Raw genomic sequence first — 26,619 nt, forward strand, 5'->3', positions numbered from 1 at the left:
GTACAATGGCAAATAAAGCAACAGATCTAGATACAATCCATCTGAAACAATGGAAACCTTCACTCTACAAATCCTTTGTAGAGTGTAGCCTAGATTACATTTTCCACTAATTCAGGGGATTATTGTTACCTATTACACACTGTTCTACCAAATGTAATTTCTCTCTAAAAATGTCTAAGTAAGTCTCCTGACATGAAACTGTATTATCTGTGTACTCATCCTCTATGTAGCATGTCATCCATACACAAGCCTGTATCACAGGCAAGCTGAAAGAAGATAACTGAGATAATCCTTTGTTAGTGGTGTACTATTTGCTTCTTCCTGAGACTGCGCAGAAAATGAAAAATAAGCTAAAATGAAAACAAATATCAATTAAAAATCAATTACTTATGAAAATTTATAAACTAAAAATGAAGTTACCTCTTGCGTTACCTAGTGTTTGAGAGTCCAGATCATCATCAATAAACTCCTCACCCTGGATGATGTTCTGGGTGTCCTCACTATGATTAACAGGGCTTGTCATTTCCTGCTCTTTTTCGTTGTGCATCTGGGCGTAGACATTTCTGCCTGGCAGTTTCCTACATCAGACAAGGAGAAAAGGTCTTGTGATGGAGTTCCTTTGTGTTGCATACATGCTGGCATCAGAGCAGAGCTCCAGCAGAGCAAAGGTGTTCCAGAATCACAAACCAGCACCAATCCCACTCTTCCTTAGTTTTGTGTTCATAACCTAAACTTATTGACTCTTTATTCTCAGCCACAGTTTTAACGGCCTTATCACAATGTTCATACCAACATAATAATTAAGCATCAATTTCTAATAATGAACAATACTGTAAAAAAATTACTAAAACCACAGAGAAACTATTTTAAGAACTCAAGCAATAAAAACACCCAACAGGTATTCATTCCTGGTTTCAGGTGTCTTCGCAAACATCAAGCTGGGTCACAATCATCACCACATCTCACTGGTGAGGTGGGCTGACACTGAAGGATGAACTCATCGAATGGCACTCTCATGATCCATCAGGGTTGAGGAGAGTAAGCCAGGGTTGAGGAGAAATCCAGGAGACAGACAATCGAAAGGGAGCAGTGAGTGAAGAACCAGAAGGCCAGGACCAAGGGGTAAGGAGGTAAACAGGCACTGGTAAGGGCACATAAGAAGACTGGGGAGGTTAGAGAAGTTAAGCAGGCAGCACTGAAGGCCACAGAATGTAAAGTTTGGCCCAGGACTGCTGGAAACTGATGAATTAGACAAAACTCTCTATAGCAGACAGCATTTAGTTCATTCATTCATTCTGATTTGAATCTAGAAAACCAAAAAGCATGCGATTAAATGGCTCTATCAGCTCTAATGAACAATTAGCACCATGTCTGAGACTGGGAGCCTTCAGACTTAGTATTGATAAAGACGTCTTAACTAGATTAACTTAAATTAGACTTTGTAAAATTAAAGGGAATAATCAGGGACTTCTAACTGTGCAATAGAATTTATGGTTTAAACATTTCTTGAGAACCATACCCTTTGCTGTAGCTGCGTTCACCTGCAGTCTGCCTGAGCACATAAGGACATCCTTGCCTAGGCACCAAGCAGACACTTCTGATTAGGGAGTTGCAGGTTTTATACTGCAAGAAGCAGCTTGACAGCTTGATCAGCATGACAGCAGATCATGGCTGTCAAAGTCTGTGCTTAAACACAGATTATTGCAACAGGCAGACAATGAGAAGAAAAGAGAAAATGCGGTTGAACTGCCGAGGTTAAGCTGTGGTTTCTCCTTTAGACAGTGAGAAAATAGAAGAAGTGACACTAATTTGTAGGCATGCCTCTAAAAACAAATATCTCCTGCTTCATATTCTGGCAGCAGTTTGAAAGCTGGCTAAATACACAGGTCGCTCTGTTTTCTCTAGGCTTTTGAAGATGACCTGTCTTTAAATGTCATTTCAGAAGAAAGGTTCTTTACCAGGTGGCACCATTTTAGTCTGAGATAAAAGTAACTGCAGCATACTATTTTGAACAGCACCTTCCATTGCATCAGAATAATTAGAATAAATTAAAATTGCTAAGCAATGAAAGACAACTGAAGTGGATCTCCTCTCTTTATTCTGAACTATCCAAGGGATTAATTGCATCCTGTATACCTATATGCATACAAACACACAGAACTGTATAGGTATGTGTATACAAACACACACAAAATTATATATATACAGAAATTATGTATTTTACCCCATTATTTATAAGCAACAGAAAGAAAGAAATCTGATTGCTCTTGCTCTTTTCTGTATCTCTGTGATCTCAGAGTAAATAAAGCACGAAACTAACCAAATGCAAAGGACAAGGGTGGAAACAAGGTCTGATACCACAACACTGTGCTATTATGACCACTTCAATAGTTTCATCGAACACAAACATACACGTAAAGCCAAGCCCTGCATCACTCTCCCCCCATTAACTGGATGAAAAAAGCCACGATGAAAAGGGGAAGGACATTCCTTGTTACCAAAACAAATACATTAGGTAATTAATTTTGATTTTTTTCTCTAGGGCCAGTAACTCTAGACTGTTTTAATGTGTTTGCTAATGAAACTGGTCAGGCGGAAAACAACATCCCTCTCAATCAGACCTGCATCAAACCTGTCAAATTGCTCACTTTCTGTCCACCGCTGAATGCCTAAGGGAAATACAACCTAGAAGAATGTCTTTGCAACACATCTGCAGAATTAGCACATATGTTTCTGCAATAATTAGGGGACCTTCTCAAAACTTTATTTCTGACAGACTGTAGAAGCATCAGTGGCATTATCAAAATATTTCTGACACAATAAATATGTTATCCATCTCAAACCCATATGGCATATCAGACCATTGCAGTTAAGTAAACAGAGCTGCTAGTCTAACTGTTGTCTGCCCAGGCTGAAGGGCTTGTCTGAAACCAGGTCAACAAGGTGTGTCCTTTGGTGTAAATCCTGAGGCTTCAACTCACGCCTCTGGTAAGGCTTCCCAGTTAGAGACCACACAGTCACAACACATACTATTAAACACATTAAGGGGTTCCTAAAGGACAAAACCTCACAAGTTCACAAATAACCATTAAACATACTGTTGTTAAGAGCACCTGTGTATGGGTTACAGGTAAAAGGAGAAGAGGCATAAGCTCTCATTTCTCACTCATCTAAACTTAGTCAGCCCAATCCTGCCAAGTATAGATCCTCCAAGGAAGGTGTAAAGTTGAGATAATCAGTGACTCTTCCATACTTTCCTTTGCTCCTCACAGTTACTTATATTGTAACACAGAGTATGGATAGGAAGGAGAGTATCACAGGTCTTGTGAAGGTCTTGTGCCTATAGCTTAGGCATTTGACCTTTTATACACTACAGATGTCTCTACGTGTTTCATATGGTTCAGTTTTACAAGCAAGAGACTCAACCAGACTGAAGAAAATGATAGTCCAAGCCTTTTCAAGAGGCATTTTTAACACATGTGCCGGATGTTCTGTTTATAAGGGACAACCGCATTGTGGAATGAATCAGGATGTGGATACCAAATCCTTGCTAAAGATGGGCCTGATTCTGGAAATTTTTCAGATGCCTCTCACTGCTCTAATACATATGAAAGAAGCTGCTGCCCCTAATTACACAGAGAGAAACTCTTGTACCCTGATGTGCTTTTCTCTTCTTAAGGAAGCAATTTCTATTGAGTGCAATGTAACTGTTTGAAGTAGGCAGAGCTGAAATGCTTGGGTCTACATAAAAGACTACTGTGAAAACATGACAAGACATGAAATCCAACCCGAGAGAGTTATATCACCAATATGAAAATTGAAAGCACGTTTATACGTACAGAGAAAAAGATTATGCAATAGATTCTTTGGGGGGTTTACTCTCCAGCTGCAAAATGCATGTGCTTCATATCCATCACTGGAGACAATTACCTCTGCTGAGCAGCACTCTGTGGTTTACATTTTTAGCTCCTTTTGTTTTCTCTGTAGCGTTTTATTTCAATCACGAAGAAGAAAAAATATTCATGCCTGCTTTGAGGACCATAAAAATATGAACTGGAGACTTAATTCTGCACAGAACTACTATTGAACATCACAGCAGATGGCTTTCACAAAGCTCTCCAGGCATCACACCTTTTAGAAGATATTCCAGAAGATATTCCAGAATATCCTGATATTCACAAATTCTAATCAGTTCATACCTGAAACTATTTGCACTTAAAAATGTTCAGCAGTAAGGAACAGCAGGAGGGGGATGAGATATTGATTCCCACTCATATAAACTCTCTAGTTTATTTGGCTTTCAGTTCCTTCCTTATGGAGCCAATATTCATTGGCCTTTATGCAACTTCATTCATTTTCCAGAGGCTTGATTAAGATTCTGCTTAGTATAAAAAAATAGGAACATATTCACATGGCAAAGGATATGGCATAACGTAGCATTCTCTTGGAATTTAAATAAAACTAACAACAATAATAATCCATTAAATAGAATACTTTATTGTGGTGCTGGCTTTATTATGCTTGGATTAATGTTCAGATGACTTACTTCTTTGTGCTTTAAGGCACTGCTGATTTACTGGCCTCTTTCATTTCAGAAATCTTTTCTACATGCTATTACTTTGATTTTTGAGGAAGTTTTTATGAAATATTATGTAGATCATTAAATTAGTGCCTGGTTTTTTATGACCAAATGGCATGGATTGGGACTAAACTTGCTCTCATGGAACATAAAAGTAGTATAAGCAAGGTGGGTAAAAAGATAGCTTTTCAGAGACTGAAAATGCAATAGTAAGTCAATGAGGCAGAAAGATAACACAGTTCTGCCCCAGATTGTGAAAATGACCCAGGAAGGGGTTCATTTACCAAAAGTGGCACTTGACAGTAGTGGGGAAAAAAAGAATACACACAGAATGGTATAAATTTGGCTGAAATAGATTCATGGCGATTTGTGAAAACAATGTATGCAGCTTTAAGTACACCGGCAGTAGCCTGCATACAAACTAAAAGTTAAAGATTTTCACACTCTTTTAGAAAACCAAATTTGCTACTATTAACCAGGTAAAATACCTAAGCAGAAAAGCCAACTATTTGCTCTGGCTTGGCTACTATAATATCCTGTTCTTATACAGATGTAAAAAATAAGAAAAGTATTTCAGAACCATGACGATTACATGGCAGCTTTGATGTGGCTAAAATGTATTTTTCCTTTGCTCCACTTTGCCTAGTGCAGACACTGCTATTTGCCTTCTCTATACTGTTGCTCAGGACCGCACACCATGGAAGCATCCTCTGAAAGCATGAAGAAATCTTCTCTGGATGGCAACTTGAAACCCACAAAAAATATAAACATTTTTTCAAAGGGAATAGAAGAATTTTTTCCTGAATCTCATTTAGTAAAGATGGCATGGTATAGAAAAAATATGTGAAAGCCCCAGATCTGCATTAAAAAATAGAACTGATTTCTCAAATACATTTTCCAGCTGCTTCATATTGTTCTGGTCAAAAGAAACAGCTCTAGTCCATTTTACCTGGATGCTTAAGCAACCGAAGCATACTAGTGAGTACTGTAACATATTGTTTGCTTGAGGCATCAGATTGGCAATTTCCATCCTCAAAAAGAACGAACAAAGAAAAGGCACATTATTCTTGGCTTACCAGCCATCCATGTTCATTGTCTGCACTGCATCCTGTGCCACAGCCACAGTCAGATTTAGAGGTTGGGGTAATACCTCTAGCTCCTTGCTCCCATGCTGAAAATTCCCCCCCACTCCCTTCCCAAATCTAGCTAAACCAATCTTTGTTCATTTGTGGGATACAACCAGAATTAGTTTTTAAAACCATCAGCATTTAACATTTACTTTTCATTTACTAGGTAAAAATAGCCCTAACCTGAATTGCTTACCTACTTTGATCACAGAGGATCAAAACCCTGCGTGTTTCAAGACTTTCTGGATTTCTAATTTTGTTTTTGTCTAAAGCAACCACTCTCTGGATTGCCAGGAATCACTCCACGAACTCCCAGGACTCCAGCACCAGTTTTTCAAGTGTATGTTCCTGGTGATAAGTGGCTGAATGCACAAACACACCGTTAGATAAAGTAAGGGCAGGGAGATGAAATGATAAATGTTTGCTATTTTACTGCGTATAAGAACACAGGACAGCAGTCTTCCCAGTCAGTCTTTAATTATCTGGGATTAGGGCATATCCGAACCAATGTAATTTACAGTCACCTAATCATTAGCTAGACATCCATAACAGCTCTGATTATCCAGCAGACCCTACAATTTTAGTTTTGATTAGTAAGAAATTACACAATTTTAATCTTTTCTTTAAAATGGGAATTCCTTCAGGAGTGATGAGACAGTGCTGGCTTTTACTATGCATATAACTAATCAGCCCAAATCCCACCACCTCTATGTGAATCTGCCTCTGTTTTTCCCCTACCCCCCTACTTAATTAGATAAAATACTCTCTTTGTTTTCCGCATACGAGGCATCTGACAAACAATTTTATGCAGGGTTGTTATTTTTAGATTACTGCTTTCCCAAAAACTAATTTTGGGAGATTTACTTCTTGCAAGGGACACCATTTTTTTAGTGCTGGGTATTGCAGTTTTCAAGAAATGAGAGATTAAATAGGAGCAGCAAGTTTTGTCATAGATGTCCTGATTGCCCTGAAAGATTCATAAAGAAGAATTATTAGATTAGTCCCTGATATCTTGTCAACACCATCTTTCATCTCACAATTCTGCGTGATAAATTAGTGTAAATTAAGCCTCTTGCTTGGGGACAGGAGTCCCTGGCACTCCAGAACCATTGGGCAGACTGAGCAGGTTTCTCCTTTTTCTATTGAAGCTGTACTATGGTCCATTATTTTCTCTTTACTTTTCACCACCAGACCTGAACTGTGCCTCTGCTCATTGCAAACAGATTAAATGCTCCTACATATGAAGCTGTAACCTCCCTGCCAATACAGTCACCATCTTAACTGCAACCCAGTCTTTCCATCTTGCATATTTCCAGGTAGCAAACTTAATCTTAAGTAAAGACCTGTCTTTTAAGCAAGCAAAGAGAGAAATAGAGAGAGAATAGTCCAAGGCACGTCCATGCAATCTTTTGCAGACCACCTGCTTTGCCCGTGCCCCAATGCCATCTACAAGTCCTATAGACCCAATCAGTGTATTAGTGATAAAACTAAATATAATAAACATTTCTCTGACTTGAAGAAAAAAAAAAAAAAAGCTTTAACCCCTTTCTGAAGGGAATATCTGACTACCAACCTACATAAGTAAAAGGAAAGCACCACCAAATGTCTTCCATCTCCTACTTAATTTTGTGAATCATACATAAAAATTATGGACAGTATTAACATTTCAACACCTTATACATGCCTGTAATTTCTATGTGGAAATAATTCATTTTTATATTTGCATGTGTTGTCTGAGTTACCATAGGGCCCAGTAAATGTTGTTCTGCTGAAATTATATTCTACAATGGAACAATTTTTGTTGCCTGTGGCATTCTTTCAGCAAATTAATTTTTAATATACAGGCATATAATACCGACAAGCTGCCTTTGTGCATTACAACTTGCAACCTTTGTATCTATAAAGGACACTCAATTTCATAGCCTCAGTCCCTATGGATGAGTTTGTAAACTTACATACTCACTGTACTGACTTTAAAGGAACTCTACTCGCAAGTAAGCACTCCATGGGGATCCAGCAATTCAACATCCATCTTTATAAACACAGGAAAGACTTTTTTGAAGGGATTAAAGACTTGGGTGTGAGATGAGTTCACAGGGAGCACACAGGGGAAATTGATTTTCACGTAGCACCGATCAGGTGCTCAATATTCTTTGAAGATCAAATTGCAAATAAAGGATGCAACCAAAAAAAAATTGTCATCTTGGAAAAGCTAAGCAGGAATATTTGAAAATAATTCTGTCAAATATCTCAGAAACAGATATGAAATGGACTAAAATTGAATACTACTGCATGGTCATTCATCAATGCCAACTGCAGTTTTCAGGCTACTGAGAAACATTTGAATATATCTCACGATTCTCCTCACTCTCATCTAAACTGAACCCCCACAAAATTTAGACGCAAATGATTTTCACGAATTATATATAGAAGTGTGAGAGACATTAAGCTTGCAATTTGCAAATTGTACTGTAGTTTCCTCCTTAGTAAAAGCTCTATTTATAAAGCAATGGTTCATTGAGCATTTTAGAAAGAACTCAAGGAACATAATTTTTTTCCTCCTTTCTTGAATATTTTATACTTCTTTTGCCATGCAGTAATTGTGTCTGTAATTTAATTGCTCTCATTTAAGAGCTAATAAAAGATATAAATCATACAGATTTTGAAAGATATCACAAGCAAGTTTTATGATCGCACACTACAAACAGCAAATCCTCCATGTATTGCTACTGAAATAATATAATTACACCACATCAACCATTTTTATGCTTTTCCTTGCTGCAGGCACCTAAAATAGTGAAATAGAATTTTATTCAGTTGTAGACAGTCTGACAGTCTGTGCTTTGTCCTTTAGAGCAACCAGCCACTATGAGCAATAAGAAACTTAGGTGCTGCAGTGGAAAATTAAGAGATTCTTAGAAAAAAGGCGGGTTCTCTATTGATTTAGTAACTCTAAATAAACTCTTATTTAAATGCTGTTTATGCTTACTTCTATCACAAACTCAGTGCTGCACCCATTTCAACAACTTACATTCATTTCACATAAAAATCAATCTTTAAAAAACAAGACAAATCAACAGGAATCCTCACTGAGTAAGGACATCAGGATTTGATGACGACAGTGTGCTCCCAGTATGCTTAATCTCAAGAGCTTCTAAATGCCCCAGAGATATAAAAATACCAAGAGCATAGACAATGACAACACAGATTCACGAACAAGAACAAAATTCTTTAAATTGCCTAGCACCCTAGTAGATCTGATTAAAATCAATTGCAGACTAGAGATATATTAGACTGTCAAAGGCTGACATGGCATCCCTTGCCCATTTTGAGAATATGTCTCACATAAAGTCCACTTCCAGAATTATTTCTCCCCTCAACAAACTCTAGTGCCAAATTAATGCTAATCTATTTCCGTCAGTCATTCTATGTGGCATTGCCCCAGCAATTAAAATATAATGTGTGCAAAGAGAAACTCCAGAGCACTACACATTTTGATAAAACTACCTTTTTAAGCAAATCAGCATTGCAGATGCATTCCTTGTCCCAAAAGGTTTAGCCTATTCATAACTGCTAGGAGTAATGAGGTAGGAATTAATCAGGAATAATATTTTAGCTCAGCTCTGTTTCTTGATGATATTATTTAGACAAGCTGAGCAAACTGTACATAGTTCCCATACTGCTGCTATTTATCTTGGAAGACAGCAAGTGAAAGCAAGCATCAGTGCAGTACCCTGATGCCTGAAAAGTTCAGAAAAACATCGTTTTCAATGCAGTGGACTTTGTGCAATTCTTCAAGAAACCTCCTTTTCAAATAACAAACAAACTCTGCTTTGCTGATCTGTGGATAAACCTAATTCTTAAAGTGTGTATGTTGTTGATTAAGGTTTACTTGCCTTTTGAACTTGTAGAGGATGAAAGCCCCAACTGCAACTAGACAGATAACAAAGAGAATCACAATAGCCCAGTAGCCACTGCCTCCTCCAATCCTCTGAGAGTCTGAAATACAAAACAAAACAAAAGCTTAGGATGTCCTATCTCAGATCACTCACATTCTTGGGCTTTCTTTTCTATTTAATTGTCAGGGCAAAAACATTTGTTATTTGTGTAACCTCTTCTTTTCACTACATCTGTAGCCTCTCCAAGAAGGCAACAACACAAAATTAATTGGTGACTTGTGACTGGAGGACAGAGGACCAATTAAAAACAAATAAAAGCAAAAACAAAGCCAAAACAAAATATAACAAACAAAAATCTGAAGATTTAATTATTTGCACACTCAGTGGGTTTTTTTCTCAGAATCTAAAGTTATCATAGGAAATGATCACATAGCCTAAGTAAATGTGTTACAAAAACAGGGCTGTATTAATGTCACAGAAGGAAAAACTGAGGCTCTGAACAACAAATGAACTCATCAAGGTCACACACTGGTTAAGGCTGAACTGAACATGGGCTTTTTTCAATCCCAGCCTTTTATGCTGGCTAACGAATGTTAGCCCTTTAAACCAGATGAGGTACTATAGCGAGACTGGAGCACGATTCCACATTAGTGACTAGATAAAAGAGCTTTGTCTTCTAGAGGTAGCTGGCAGATAAAATACCATACCCATATTTACATAAATTGATCGTGGTAAGCTAAGCTGTTCTCTCACAACATGCTGAAATAAAAAAGAAGGATATATTATGGGAGATGACGCACAAACAAAAATTATGGGATATTCACTCTCTATATATTACATATATATACATGAAAATACGTATATATACATATTTACATATATATTATATATATTTATGTGTGCATCTATATGTAACAAACACAAAGTAAGTAAGTATGTATGTATGTAGACATATATACTGATATGAAGATTTTCCCCTTAACTTATTAGAACTCAAAAAGACATCCAAAGGTTGGTCTGTTGGGAGCTTTGTGTATATATTTACCTGAACTGGAGTCAGCTAAAGTCACTAAGACCCAGTATCCTCCCCTCAGAAAGAAACTGATGTTGTGTGCATTCAAGGCCTGCTTTATAGCCGCTATTCTCTGAAAATACAACAGAGAGAATGTCAGATGTCAGAAACTCAATGTTCTAAAAAGGAAAACCCCTGGTTCATTAAATGGTAAGAAACTCAGAAAGCATTTGTCAACGAGCTGAAATCTTAAAGAAATTCAGTATTTAAAAATCATGCAAAACTCCATAAGCAATAAAAGCTGATTTATAGCTAACTCTTTCTGCTTACACCAAAGCCTTTACATTTACCCAGTATGTGACAGACAGCACGTCATCTGCACATGCTATTTGGTTTACCTGGATCATAACTCATACAATGCATAATTCATATTAAAAACTCTCAGAAGAAAACCTGTAATGTCACTTTCTTGCTATGAAAAGTAACTGCTATTTGATAATGAACTACATGTCATAATTTTCCTCACTTCCTTACCTATAATGGTATGGATTCCATTTATACCTAATTTCTAACAATACTCTGTAGAAATATATACATCCATCCATGTGGAAAAAATCAGGATTCCTCCTATTTTTCTCCAGTGGATAGAGCATAGTAAAATATGGTCTCTCACATTTTTATGGAGCAGAACCATTAAATATACTATCATATCCTAACCCCAGATGACAAATTGTCTGAATATTCCCTTCTACTTGCGTGTATCTTCAACATGGGTAATTTTCTAAAAGATCAAAGCTAGTTTTATACTCTATGCCTTATAATTTAGGATATGACTTCACAGAGGATGCCAAATTAGAAATATGCTCTATATCCATGAAACCTTCACAAGTAACTTCTTTTATGATATTATCAATTATGGTGCTCATCTTTGACAAGCCTTGCATATAATAGATAGAAATCCTACTATATCCTGTAGTCTCTCGTTATGGACAGAGACTACACAAAAGTTCAAATATCCTCATTCATATTCAGGAATATCTAACTTATGAAGCCATTCCACTGACTTTGTTACATTTTTTGTGGGAGAATGACTCAGCGTAAGGGTGATGGGATCATGGCCTCAGTTATTTTACATGACAATTACTCCAGATAGCTCCTAAGTATTTATTTTTTTGCCCAAAGTCTGAAAAGAGAATAGACATGATAACTATATTGATTAGCATCTTTTAAAGAGATGCTAGCACCACTGAAATAGAGTTACTTAATGTCACTCCAGGTGCACATGTTCATTCTATACTGTGTAAGAGGGACAACTACATCAGGGTAATCTGACTTTCAGACCGTAAATGAAATTACCAATATTTGAATTTTCTATCTTCTTTTTCTACATCCTTTCCAATTATAATATTTGAACATGTGAACACCGTGGCTCCTGCATTGTGGTATAACAATGTAAAAATAATGAAAGTGTTCAAACTCTTACCTACTTTCTTATGCATCTGGGGGTCTGAGTCGCCCTTTTTATCAAAGCAACTCACTGGGAATTTTCATGTAGTAGTGTATCTAGATAGAGCTCCAAATCTTCCTTAGAGCCACTGCTTTCCAGGCTACAGTTTAAATGCACTTTAATTGACTCTTTCAACTGGACTCATCCCACCTGACATTAAACATGTAACAGATGTGCATAAATTAAGCAACTGAGTCTTCCTCCAGAGTCAATGATCAGAATGAAATTGCTGTGTTCTTAAAACCAGGTTAAATCACAGTCGGCTTTTATTTCAACATGCATAAATTTGAAAGAAAAAGGGCTTTTGTCAGAATTATCCAAAGGGCTCCTACTATTGCACTTCCAACTTACTTATGATCTTTGTTGTTGCTGGCTACTTTTATCAGTTATGACTCCTGTCCTAGACTACTAATTTCATCAATGGCACCACATCACAACACTCCCTGTAAAATACCAATAGAAACCACCAAGTAAGTGCTCACTGCCTGACTAAGACATTATTGCCTTTTGAAATCACATAATACCCCAAATCTAAGAGGTTTTCAGTCAAGAACAAACAAGTTTTCTTTTAGGGAAGACGTTTCCGAACTATGTCTATGTTAAGGATTTCAGGGACACCTCCAAATATGCAGAAAATGTTCTGCATTGGTGAGTCCTCACAATGTTGTCACAACACTGACTTTGAGAACTGGCACCAGCAGCATGACAAAGCACATCCTTCCAGTTAAACATGATGAAGACCTTCAAGATTCTCTTCTGGGAGAATGTAATGAATCTTTAAACAAGGGACACCATGAGTATTTTCCTGTTGACTTAACCAGTTACTGCTTATAAGTTTATTTACATTGGGGTGTATTTTCAGGATATTTCTAGAGTCACAGTGGAGTCACCATATATATTTTATCAAAATTGCTGCCATTCAATTCTAAATCAACAATTTGACGTGCATAAATCAATAGCTAAAGTAGCGTCCCTTAGCTACAATATAAAAACAGAAATTTAGGCAGGTGGCTAAAGGAGGACTACTTATTACAGAAACTGTTCCATACTAAACTACTGGAATTTCCCCATGGTCCCACTGAAACAAAAGTTTTTCCAAATAATTTGCAACATGTGATTGTTTTTCTTTACGTTTTTGGAGTTACGCGCAGCTATTTCATAAACAAACATGAAAAAAACCTCCTTAAGGCAGCATATTCTTTAAGCTGCCTTGAAGCACAGTGCTAATATAACAGTTGAGATATAAAAGCTACTAATATGCATCACCCTTGGCACTGAAATAACAAGTCTGAACAACGTCAGAATCTGTTGCTATCAGTTTCCTTAAATTAGTAAAGATGTCCATTCCATATATGCTCGGAATAAAGAATTTCCTTCAGAAACTCCACCCTGCTTCTTCAAGAAGTGGAAAGATGCAAATAATTTTGAAGCGGTAATATTAAATTAGCTCTGAAATGGTAAGTCTGGCTGAAAGTCTTAGTTCTTTAGTTCTACTAAAGAAACAACCTGTTAGAATGAACCATTTCCTGCAGTGTAATCACAGAATCATTAGGGTTAGAAGGGACCTCTTGGAGATCATCTACTCCAACCCCCAGATCAAGATTTCAGACTCCCAGGAATTTCCCTGTGACTACAGAGGAAGAACAGTAAGGGTTTGGGGGTGCCACAAAGCAGAAGAAATTGTGCATTCACATTGTCTTCTGTGCATTTTAAAGTCAGACACGTGTTCAAGTACTTTGACAACTTTAACATTCTCCTTTGGACCTTCCAAATTGTATCTCATAAATTCCAAACATAATCTACTGGTTTTGTGTTCATATGAAGACCTTCATCTTAACTACTTCTCCAGCTCCTTGGATACTATGACCTTGTCTCAAAAAGTTGTAAAATGCCCTTCAAAATTAATGATACCTTTCATTGTTATTCTTTGTAGTTCTTTTGTATTATTCGTTATTATTTTCTTTTTTGTTATTTTTTGGCAGGACTTGAACTGCAAGATACAGGCACAGAGTTGGGATCTGTTCCTTTTCTATCACAGCAAAAAGATAATTACCACAAATTATAAGTGCCGAATAGTCTTGTGGAAGAAATATAGTTTCAAAATAATACGAGAGAAACTAATGTCTTATTTTCATTCTTGTGTTCACTATATTTATTTCTTGCCAATTGAAAAGGACTTCTGCTCATAAAGGCAGAAACTACCCGCTCAATGCTCTTTACATTACAGGTCAACTATTAAGGTTGTTTTTCTGTTTGACCTGAAATCTAATTTGCTTCTGAAAACAGTGCAAAGATGCTTTGTCCCTCTTTAGAAGTATCAGTGTTCTAAATACACTCTTTGCTCTACTGGATCTTCACAGACTGATATGTCAACACTGCTGTTCCTGTTTAAAAAAGAGGTGAATATTAATTAGTCTTCTGAAATACATTAATACCAGTAAGCACTAGATTATGCTGGTCTAGATACTGTCAAACACAGCAGACATAGAGGTTGCTAGCTTTTACATGTATCTTGTCAGGTGGGAGTGAGATCTTTACATAAAGACAATGAGAGTACAGTGACTGATTGCAAAATAGGATGAAGACTGTCCTAACCAGATATACATCACTCTGGTTACCTTATCACTAGTCACACTTCTCTTCCTTTTTGGTTGGTTTGCTGGTAGTAGCACATGCAAGTCAGCAGCTGTGGGCAGACCAGGTTTCACAACTGTCAAGAGTGTTTCTTTGGGTATATTTGTTTCCTGTGAAGACAAAGGCATATGGCAAACTATAGGACAGCGTGCTTTATATTTTAGAGAAAATACACGAGTAATTCCACATATGTCTTTTAGTCTTTGGTGTTCAGATCCTTAATATTTAGAGGATATTCCACCAGAAACTAAAACATGAACAAAGCCAAACATAAATCAAGTGAAATGTGAGCTGCTCTTTGAAGACTGGAAGCGCTAAGCATTGTTATCGCATTAAAGCGATTTACTGGCATCATACAAAGAAGCAAAATGCAGTGATATGCAGTTTTAGCAAAACTGTGCAATGGCTGTACATTTCTAGGGTTAAAAAAACCAAAACCCTCCTGACTGATTTAGGATTCTCTGTGGGCCATTCAGACACTTAGTAGACTTAGAAGGTCATATTTATTACAGCTAACTTGAGCTTAGGGAGGCTACTTTTCCATCTGTGTTTAATGGACAGAGAAAAATCTTCCAGGGTAACACTAAGAGCACCTAGGTTCAGTTCCTGGAATTGCAATGAATAACTGCATCCTGCAATGAAAGTCAAGTTCATCCCTTTTCAATGTAGTTTGTGCAAATTTTGCTTTTAGTCCCAAATTCCTCCATGTGCTGTATAATACAGCCACACGGTTCTAATGACAACACCCTGGGCACTTCCCATAGCCTTTCTCAAACAGACTCCAAAATTCCATTAAATCTTTCATATTCTTTTGCAAATGATTTAGTAATTATTAAAATGCAAGGGCTATTTTATAAGGGAGTAAAACATTGGTTTGACTGACACTGGTTATAGAATGGGTTTATGTTGATAAAAGTGGGAAATTAATTTAATTTGACGCTTGATGTGAACCTTAAAAAAAAAAAAAAAAGGCAAAAAGCAGTATAAAAGCCAAAATTCCAGAGTCTGATTTGCACTACTGTAAATCCAGGAAAAGTCAAGTGATTTTAAAAGCAAATACTTTAAAAGCATTGTCAAACTGCACCTCAGCGCTATTGCCCTCATAAAAGCCAGCGTGTGCATGCCCAATTGCTGGCAGTGTGTTCCTGAACAGAGCAGCTCTAGAGCTCATAGTTTTTATTTACTTACCTCACAGTACTGTTGCATGGCTTTATACTTCATTTAATGTACAGGATTCAGCTGCTGCCAATCTACATCTCTTTTCATTGTGAACTCAGAAAACAGCTGTACAAACTGTGTCCCTCTATATTACGTGTAGTTTTCAAAGTTACGCAACTGGCACTATAAATTCTTTCATTCTGGTTTGTTTTTACACAAACTATGTCTTTTACATTACACAGAATCATACAACCCTAGAATAGCTTGAGTTGGAAGGGATCATCTTAAAGATCATCTTGTTCCAGCCATGGGCAGGGACACCTTCCACTAGACCAGGTTGCTCAAAGCCCTGTCCAACCTGGCCTTGAACGCTTCCAGGGATGTGGCATCCATAACTTCTCTGGGTAACCTGTTCCAGAGTCTTTCCACTTTCACAGTGATTAATTTCTTTCTAATGCCCAATCTAAGTCTACTCTCTTCTGGTTTAAAGCCATTCCCCCTTGTCCTATCACTATATGCCCTTGTAAAGAGTCATCCTCCAGCTTTCTTACAGGCTCCCATTAGGTACTGGAAGGCTGCACTAAGGTCCTCTTGGAGCCTTCTCTTTTCTCCTCCTTTGCTTAACTTTTAAATATATCACATTTAAGATATTCTTCCTGTTTTGGAGTCAGCAGCATTTGCCAATATGTTTATGCCTAATCCCAAAGAGCAATATTTAGCATTAATTGCCAATTAGGCTGTGTTAGACCTAGACTGTCTATGTTACAATATCATTGTCTATAGCCTGCACATAAAAGTGACACTAGGCTCATACTTGTTTGAAATGTGGCTCATGAGGTCCACTTTATTATTTTGCTCTGCCTCCTTTTTTCTAAATGAGAAGGCATTAACTTAACCTTCAAGCTTTACAACTGGCGAGGGAACATTTTATGAGCAATCTGAAAGAGCACCTTTGCAAGAAGTCGTGTTACTACCCTCCCTATGTCTTCCCTCCACTCCGGTATGTCAGGGTTGTACATGTCCAGGTTCTTAGTAAACTTCAGAGGAAGAACATGAAAATTATCTAGAAAAAAACCAAAAAGTAACATTTTTGAACAAATAACAAACCAGGTTGCAAAAACAGTTTTGTAGAAAAAAAAGATGAAATACTATTTAGCATTATTTGCTGTGCAGCGCTGCAGTTATCGAGGAACCCCACTGCTCTGTGTTTGTGTACTCTTGCATGGAGCAAGACTACACTCCTGTCAGGCACTCAATTTCTTCCTGTAGTTTCATCAAATTTGTGCCTAAAGACAAAAAAGCAGGAAGGAAAAAAAACAACCCAAAGAAATTTACATATGTGATCTGGGGTCATAACCTTCCCAGTATTTTTTCCTTAGGACAATACACCGCACAGACATGGTTGGTTTCATTTATTTGTAATGGGAATGTGCCAATGGATCTTATTCTCACTGAATCATAAGCATATGTTTTTTGCCCATTACATGTTCCTGTTTTTCATGTAAAATGAATACTTTACATACATCATAAACTAGCTATGAGAACAAGAATAGAAATGATGTAACAAAGGCTAACTACTGCCCTTTCAGAAATAATAAAACCAATATTTCTCTGGATATTGTCAAAAATATCTGAAAGACTAGAAATGAGCTGTTTCTCAGTGAACAGCCTCTAAAATTCTCCATTTCTTTGTATAGGCTCCTTGGATGAACACCTGGAGAATTTAATGCAAAGCAGAGAAAGGGATCCTCTGGAATGCATGAGGAAAACCTGGCCTCCCTAACACTTCCATCAGAATTGTACTTTAATGTGGTTTTCTTTTCCAAAGGTTTCTTTATTTCCCGCATGGCCAGTACTTTCTTGCTCTTACTATCAAGATCGGCCAACACAAAGAGGAGAAGGAGTGTTGGAAAGCCGAAGTCATTGATCTAGTCACACCAAGACTTCTAAAGATTTCTAAAAAAGTGGATGCACTTATAAGTGGTAGCATAAATGTTAAATCCATTTATCTTAGGGGAGGAGAAGGTTCACAAAAGCTCCATTTAGCAGGAGTCTGGTTTTTATCATTATTTTAAATTAATAAGTATACTAAAAGCAAAAAGAATCTTCTTCAGACAATAGAGATGTATCATGTTGTGTATTTCATGATATCTGAAGACTTTTAGCTTGCATTAGAAAGAAGCTTTTTCACTTATCACAATTCCCACATGCGACAGCACAAATACAAATGTAAATAATTTGTTGGCACTACATTTTTCACAGTATATTATGCCTTGTCACCACATTATATGACACAACAAAACACACCAGGGCACAATGTGAAACAAAAGCTGAAGGGTTATTCAGTAATTACAGCAGAGCTATACTTGATCAAAACTCTCAGATAAACACCAAAGCAACAGTGACAAAAGGCAATTATTTCACGCTGTTTTCAATGCTGAGAGCATACACACAACTAAATTTTCTTTTTTCAGAGGTATTTAAACTACTTTATCTAACAAAAAATCTGAGAAAATTTCTAGGCACTATTGCTACACATAGCATTTGGGAACCACAGTAACATCTGAAATAAGCAAAGAAAGTAAAATGTTTCAGATTAAACCTTTCCATACAATCACGCTGTTCAACTTCATGAAGTAATCTAGTGACAGTTCATCCCTCTAATTTTAAGAATTATATGTGGCATTAGATATAATTTTACAACTGGTTCAGTTGTGTCAGAGCTGGTATAAGAGGTATGAGAAACAAGTACACACGAAACAAATGAAAAAACCAGCAAAAACAAGAGTAAAGTCTCACCAAAAACATGGACAACTTTTGAGTCCTGAAGCATGGAGCTCCCACAAGAAGCTTGCACTGTAACTCTGATGTCACCTGTCTCAGTAAACTTCGTCACCAGAAAACTCTCCAATGTAAGGAGTGGCTTTAAAAATATAAAGAAAAGTTTAGAACAGAATTTCAGCAATAACCATGAGAACAGTGTCTGAAGAGACTGTCACTAAAAATGTCACATGAATCATACACTTAATCAATATTTTATCAAATTGTTCAATCACAGTTTTCAATATAGAATGTTTCTTTCCCTAAAGGGAATCTTTATAAACAGAATAGCTGCCGGATGGGGCCAATATTTCATTTAGAATAGTTGGTAGAGTAGTAGGTTTCTGTTCAGATCCCACTGCAATAAATGGATTTTGAGGCAGGTTCAATGATCTCTACAAGATCGTATGTAACAAGTCATTTGCCTCAAAAAATGTAGAGTATGTCATGGTCAAAAGGATTAATTCTGTCGACTTGGAGCACAAACCATGGAAGTGCACCAGCCCACCGTAATCTCCAAGGAGGAGCTGAGATGCTCTGTTGCCTGACCACTATCCATACGAATTACAAAACCCTTCACAAGATCACATCAATCTGCAGTGGCTGTTCTAGCAGTGGCAAAGTCAATATTATGAACAGATACAGATCTGTTATTGAAAGAACTACCTTAAAAGAAATCAACCCAGCCAGTCCAGCCAGATGAGAAATATTCCCAATAGAAATACCTGGATATTTATTGCTCTAGGATATGTTTGTCTAGACTTTCTATCCCCAAATGAATATCACCAGATTGTTTGAGTGCTCTGTTTTCATATCCTCTTAGATATTATAGTTATTTTTGATATGTCGGCTTATTTTAAACTCCCAGAAAATATTTGTCTGTACAGTGAATATACAGTACTCATCAACATGGAAGTGCATAAATCCAATTCTCATCATTCACCAATGCTATAATCACAAATGCACCCTCCTCCACAATATCTTTTCCACGGGTAATGAAACAGAATAAATTGTTATTCCTCCAAAAAAGAAAGTAGTTTAGAAATTCAAACTAATTCTAGAAGAGAAATTGCCATTTCCATGTAAGTAGCAATAAAGGGAAATTAACATCTTAAATGTATGTGATAAACCAAGCGTACTTAGATGCTGCTTGCCACCAGACATAACCTGCTATTTGGAATGAAAGATGGTCTAAAAGAAGTCATGCAACATGCAGTACTTCTATTGAAGTACAAGGTGTCACTCAACCTTTATTGGAAAGAGATTGAAAATCATCTCAGTCAAAACCATCCATGTACCTGTAGATTGTTTCCTATCCACCAGTAGAAGACTGTCAAATTAGGGTTCTTAGGCAGTATGATGGCTGTCAGGTTCACCTCCTGGTTTCTCCCAACGACTGGAATCACTTCTAAATTTAAAGCCTGCAGTGGAGCTGAACAAAGTTCCCAAAATATCACTGAACAAGAATCCATCAATTTATTAATGACTCTTTTCCCCAAAGCCTCTCAGCTGCACGCCATAAGGTCCTGAAATTACTTTTCCTTCCCTCCTGCTTTTACATCTGTGTTGAAAGCTATGGGCATAATTAGAAGGATCTCATTTCAACACACCATTCCCACCCTGCTCCCCAGAAACCAACCCCTAAAGCAATGAGACAGATCACCAAAATGTACCTCTCTGATCCACTGGTTTAATCCCAGTTATAAAGTGGGGAAAAGCAATCTCGGCTTTTTTTTTCTTTTTTTTTTTTCTTTTTTAAGTAATAAATGATCAAATAAATAGAAACTAATAAACCTGAAACTGCTAAGGAAAAAGCAAGAAACTAAAAAGGAATGTTGCTGACTGCTCATTTTCATTATAAAATATCAGCTGTTAGGCTCACAGAACACAAAACCTCTCATTAATGCATGCTTTAAAATAGATGTGTACATCAGGGGAACATTTATTTGGAAATCAAAACAGATAACCTCTGTACTCCAAAATGTGCCTTAGAGTAAGCTTATTTCTTTCTGAACTTTTGCCTATGAAGGCTGTAAACATTATTACTTGTATGAAAGAAATGCATCATTACAATGATTTTATCTGCTGCTTAATGTTGTATTTTGCTTCATAGTACGATAACTTTATTGAAAGAAAATCTTTCCCTTGGAGGTTTTTCAGTATATCTTTTTCAGAACGTCTGCAGGTAAAAGCTTTATAATAGCATACTGTGATAACTAGAATTTCTTAACTTCAGCTGCAACATCTATCCAGGATATCAAATTGTTGTATGGTTCAACATGCATTTATTACACAGAATGAATTCTAGGCCATCCATTTTTGTTCCATTCTAAATATCTTTTAACTCACACGAAGTCTTTAATCCCAGTGCAAACTTAAAGGAAATTAACATCGCTCCAAAGACTTGCTCTTAGAATCATAGAATCATAGAATAGTAAAGGTTGGAAAGGACCTTAAGATCATCTAGTTCCAACCCCCCTGCCATGGGCAGGGACACCTCACACTAAACCATGTCGCCCAAGGCTCTGTCTTTCTTTCATTAACTGAATCATTGCCCATTCACTTCTAATTCACTTTGACTAAACTGACTGAACTTCTATGACAGCAAGTTGTCCGAGCTGTGTACACCCTCTTTTCCCACCTTACTTAACCACAACAGCCTGTGCGCTGCTTCATCCGAATGTTAGGCTCTACTTTCATTCTACATTTTCTCTAGTGACTCCTTAACCACCCACATGAATTCAAGACATGGTTGGTGATTAAACGATTTCTTCAATAACTTCTTTACCAAGGGGGAGTTAAGATGCCCCTCCTATTACTAGAGTTTCGAGGGAAAATTCAGAAATTGTAGGAATTTGTTCCTCCTAGAAATAGATTTTTCCTTCTGATGAGGTAAATCAAAGAAGTCTGAAGGGATCTGCATCACTTTTAATTTTGCCATAAATTTACATTTTCTCATAGGAAACTGATTATTGTGAGATATGGTTTTGTTCCTGAAGAAGATTACTTTCTTTTCCAAAATGTTTAGAGGAAAAGTTGTTTGGTACTTGAATGATGACTGTTATTTCAAGTTTGCCATTCTTATATATTACAGAGCTAAAAATAATTATTGTGAGTCCTTCTGCTTGTCTCAGTCACGCAATTCCATAATGCATTTGAACAAGCTTCGTAGCACCCTTAAATGCGTACAATTAGGAATGAAGTTGACTTACATGATTTCTGTTTAACGAAGCTACAATTTCAGTGTAGTTTTCAAAGCTTCCTGATTATTCACACTATAGAGATTATGGTATCATGAAAATGTATGCCTAAATCTTCCTCATTTCTTTTTATTTTGGGTTATCTACTCACATTTATAGTATCAGACTTGCTCTAATTTCTTTTACAGTTCATTAACAAGTTGTAAATTGTGTGATCTGGATCAGACCTGGATGACAGGCTAAAGTTCATATAATTGTCCTGCGATATAGGGCATCCCAGAGTAATAGAACTTGTCAGGAGTAAAAAATATTCCCTATGCCATTTGTCCCTGAAAAAATTCCCTAGGAATACATCAGCTGGAGATAGAGTGAAAGCAGGACTCTATGGCCATTTCTGCTTTCATGATATTCTGCTTTCATGATATTTTCAGTGAAAAATGTCCCTGAATGATTATGGGAGTTTATCTAGAATGCAGAAATCGCAGTTTAATTTGAGCTAGCTGATTTGCTCAAACCTTGTAATTTACCTAAAAAACTGAAGAGAGCAAATCACATAGAAAGCATTTATTCAAGCGGCCTGGGTGACATGCTTCCATGAGTCTTCTAGCCATAAGCCGCATCCACAGACAAGCTCAGGAATGGACCACATTCTGCTTCAGCACTTGGCTGCCTCTGCACTTCAGCACCAAGGTCCTCCTAATGCACCAGTCATTTTACTTGTGAGAAATATCTCTAGCTTCTGCAATTTGCAAATCCACTGGATAAAACACAATCAACGTCTTTTATTTTTACTGTTTATCCTGATGTAGGCTACACTAGAAGCACATTTTTAGAAAGCAGTGTTCTGCTTTCCGTCAGGGCTTACTCATCATTCGCTGAATGGTGAGTTGTTCTCCTCGGAGAAAAGGATGTTACACAGAGTTTTTTGCTGTTCATTGCTTGTACGGATCTACTATTCCTGTGCTTAATCTACTACTCAGTACCTAGAAGCTCCTAAAAAGTATTGGTGAAGTCCTAAATAATTTATCTGAGCTCTCAGGAGTTGTAAAATCATTTAAAATGCAAACAAAGAAAAAGAAACAGATAATGAAATTGAGGTGGAGAATTCAATTCTGATCCTTTCCATTTGGTTTTAAGAGGACATTGGCTATTAGCAATGATGGGCTGGGCACCATCTGCTAATCAAACCAGAACTGGAAACTCTGAACTCGAGGAGTCTGACTAGCAAAATATACACATATCAGCAGTCACTAGACAGGCTGACATAAAGCACACAGGTATGTGCACAGCCTTGTACATGGCTCCAGCGATTTCCGCTGCTTTGGGATTAGGATGGAAGACATGTCAACCACAACAGTGGCAAACAAACACCTGGAGAATGCAAGATGAGCATCTTTTCTTTTGATGTTACTTGTTTCTGAGTTTTTGACACATCTGAAAAGAGGCAAAGCAATAGTTGTCTTGAATCTTGAAGAAAGAGGAAAATTCAGTTCCAGTTATAACTTTCCTTCTTCATTTCAATTATGAGATGACTGAGGTACATTAAGCTTGTAATGGTGCATGGTATTCCCTGTGCCATGCTATTCTTTTATTTTAAATCTGTTTGACGGGGTTTTTAAGGTCTTAATTAAGGAGAGGTAGAGAAGTCTACGTCAAGTAATACTGCTTGTCAACACAAAGATATACCCAAGTACCACTTTAAAACTTTGCAAGAATTAACTACCTAAAATCTAGGTTCTAGTACTTCAATGAGTAGCCTGACTTTCAGAAACACTGAGATTTTGATTATTTTGTTTTTTAAACCATACAAGAACTCATACATTTCTCAACATGTCTGTTCACTTGCTTCACACTAGAAGCTCCTAAAAAGACATAGCTTGAAGTGTCAAATTTTAGCTGCTAAGACTGCCAATGGGGTCTTGAGTCAGTAAGATGGATCAAACCTAAGATCTGAACCAAGGCATGCTTGCTATTTTAAAGATTAATATACCATCCTTCTACCAAGTCCAAACAAAACTAACTCTGACCCCCTAATACATTAGGTTTGCAAGCCTCTGCAACACACAGCACTGCAAGACTGCATGAAGTTACTGAAAAAGAATATGCACTTTTCCTAATTGCGACTAGCAATCTTCTTTACTACTTCATAGCTGTCATGAGGCTTTTACTCTGCAGCAAAAGAAAGAAAACCAAAGAGCTGATTTACAGTTGACTTGGACGAACACCACAGCCTCATCGTGCCCAGCCACATTCTCAGCCTTCACTGAGACACGGTAAATCCCAGGATTCTCATAGTGGTGACGGATGGGTTCTCCAGTCATCGTAAGGTTCACATATAATGCCTTAAAGCCATCTCCAAGATCTACCTGGTATTTGGTATTCAATACATCACCCTAAAAGGAAAACATATAAAAAATATTTTAAATTACCAGAACCAAAATAGACAGAACACATGATTATAACCATTTCCTGAAGCATAATAGCATTTCTAGCCCCAGCCAGATATTTTGACTCAACTGCAATAGTTGCAGTAAAACCACTAGACCCATAGCAAAGATTTTAGTGCAACAGGTCTTTGTGCATTAATAGAAAAAATATCAAAGTTCCACAGTAAGGTGCTACCTTAAAATAAGACACCCCAAGCCATTAACCAAGTTGTATGACAGAAATCATCACTCTTGTCTTAATGCAGCTGGACATTAACTAACACAATGGTGCAGTGCAGCCCCAGGATCTGCAGTGATGATCATTTGATTGCAAACAACTAAATATAGTTATTTTAGTGAATAACCACTCACCCAGTGATCTTCTAGCCTATGTAATTATAAAATAAAATTAATTAGTTTATGCATTCTTCACAGCACCTTCTAAAGCAGACTATTGGCGTGCCAACCACATGGCCTTCAAGATCCATGCTGGGACCTTTGTAGAGAGTTGTACTATATTGTACAAAGCTACCTGCATGTCTAGAATGCCAGATGCATGCTTAATGAAGCAGATTATTGAGCTGGGTTTGGGAAAGGGTTTAGAAGTCCAGCCAACTAATTCCGTCATGCCAAACATCTCACAGAATTTATTTTATTGTACTTCTGCTAAGTGCTCCTTTAAATCACACTGTCTTCCTAAACTCAGGCCTAAAATACTACCAGACTGATACTATTGTCAGAGGACAAACATATGCCCATCACTCATGTCATGGTGTGGCTGCTCAGGAGAGAAGTCAGGCTTTTGCTATGTTGACTGGTGATGTGGATGGAGTCAAAGGAAAATTCATTTCAACTGCTAGCCGCAACACTTTCTCAATACTCCTGGCAGCACTGCCTTAGCGAGCTGCCCTGCATCCTCGGTAGTCTTCAGCAATATGTTCCTCCCTGCTTGCCACAGCACACAGCCATCACAGTCATACAATTAAAAAAGGTTGCAGGGCCAGGCTGGTAGAAAATCCTCTGTATTGTGAAAACACAGTGTTGGTTTAAAAATCTTCATTGCCTCTAGGAAAGCAATGTATACATTCATATGCTAATCAGGTGACCTGAATGGCCATCAGACCAGAGGGTTGACACGTTTCGAAGTATTCAAAAATCACTTCCCCATAAGCCACTCTCTGAAATAAGTTTATATCAAAATGTAATCCCAGAAGGCAGCACTAATGTAAAATCAAAGGAGGCAACAAAGCCTAGGATTTACGTACCCTGGCATTACAAAGGGAAGGAAAACATACTATTATTTCCTCTTTCTATTATTTTGCAGTTTGGTTGATTTTCCTCCATGTTTTATCAGATGAAAGACCACTGCTTATAATGTAAAAGAATACCCATAATAAGGAACCTATAGGGTTATCAAATATCTAAACACCATATTTCAATACACATAAAGGAACTTAAAAGCTTCTTCACTGTGAATATTTTTTGTCAAATAACATCTTTCTTTTGACAACAGATGACTAAAATTTAGCAGAGGAGATAATGTTATTAAAGTTTAATGCAAAAGAGATGTCTTCTTGCCAGCAATGTGCCAGTAAGTAGAATCTCTTTAGATGATATTAGCTTGCAAACAGTTCTTGTTCACTCTTTCTTATGATAAGAAGTACACATGCATATTTTTTCCAGGTGAGACAGAAACCAGTGTTGAAAGCCAATGGATGCAAGCTTCTCTTTTTCTCTTCTCAGTGTTCTATTCTAACAGCTTCCCTACTATTAAGATAAGAGTGCTGTCTTCAAAACATCAAGGCACTTTCTGTTTCCCTGACTAGAAAAGACAGGGAGCAGTGGACACATAACAGAAGAGTTACACAGGGAAAATGCAGCTAAATTTAAAAGGAATTGGGGCTGCTTCTTCCATGCAAAATAGATGATTGTCATGACATTATTTATTTATACATTCAGCCAACAGAATTTAGGAAAAAATAATTATAACTATAAATTATTATTTCTAAGGTCACTTGTAAACTGTCAAAACATACCAAAGTCTGTTTTCTTTACTTCCTGATGTCCTGCACCTAGTAACATGCATTCACATAAACAAGTAAATCAATTTTGTTCAGCAGAGAAAGTGGTATGTTTTGCTTTATCCTAGTAGAGCTGTTTCCTAAACTCAATAATTGTTATGAATTCTCCTTAGGCTTTGTTGTATAGATTAAATCCTAAACAACGCTTCAGGACATTTGAGTATAAATATTATTCT

The 26,619-nt window shown here is 37.1% G+C and overlaps 1 protein-coding gene across 8 annotated transcripts in view; it reads right to left on the reverse strand.

Moving 5' to 3' along the window:
* SORCS2 (sortilin related VPS10 domain containing receptor 2) overlaps positions 1 to 26,619 on the reverse strand; it is a 548,756-nt gene that overhangs the window by 12,575 nt on the left and 509,562 nt on the right. For 5 of the 8 annotated variants that reach the window (XM_030491463.1, XM_030491461.1, XM_030491459.1 and 2 more), the window contains 8 exons: positions 24,143 to 24,329; positions 20,035 to 20,168; positions 18,716 to 18,839; positions 16,867 to 16,979; positions 14,743 to 14,868; positions 10,651 to 10,750; positions 9,603 to 9,705; positions 421 to 578 (listed from right to left, as the gene is read on the reverse strand). In XM_030491463.1, coding sequence (XP_030347323.1) covers positions 421 to 578; positions 9,603 to 9,705; positions 10,651 to 10,750; positions 14,743 to 14,868; positions 16,867 to 16,979; positions 18,716 to 18,839; positions 20,035 to 20,168; positions 24,143 to 24,329 — 1,045 coding nt within the window. The remainder of the gene's footprint in view (positions 1 to 420; positions 579 to 9,602; positions 9,706 to 10,650; positions 10,751 to 14,742; positions 14,869 to 16,866; positions 16,980 to 18,715; positions 18,840 to 20,034; positions 20,169 to 24,142; positions 24,330 to 26,619) is intronic. The other 3 variants (XM_030491464.1, XM_030491462.1, XM_030491460.1) reach the window with 1 other exon arrangement.

This window comes from Strigops habroptila, chromosome 7, assembly GCF_004027225.2.
Source record: "Strigops habroptila isolate Jane chromosome 7, bStrHab1.2.pri, whole genome shotgun sequence".
NCBI lineage: Eukaryota > Metazoa > Chordata > Aves > Psittaciformes > Psittacidae > Strigops > Strigops habroptila.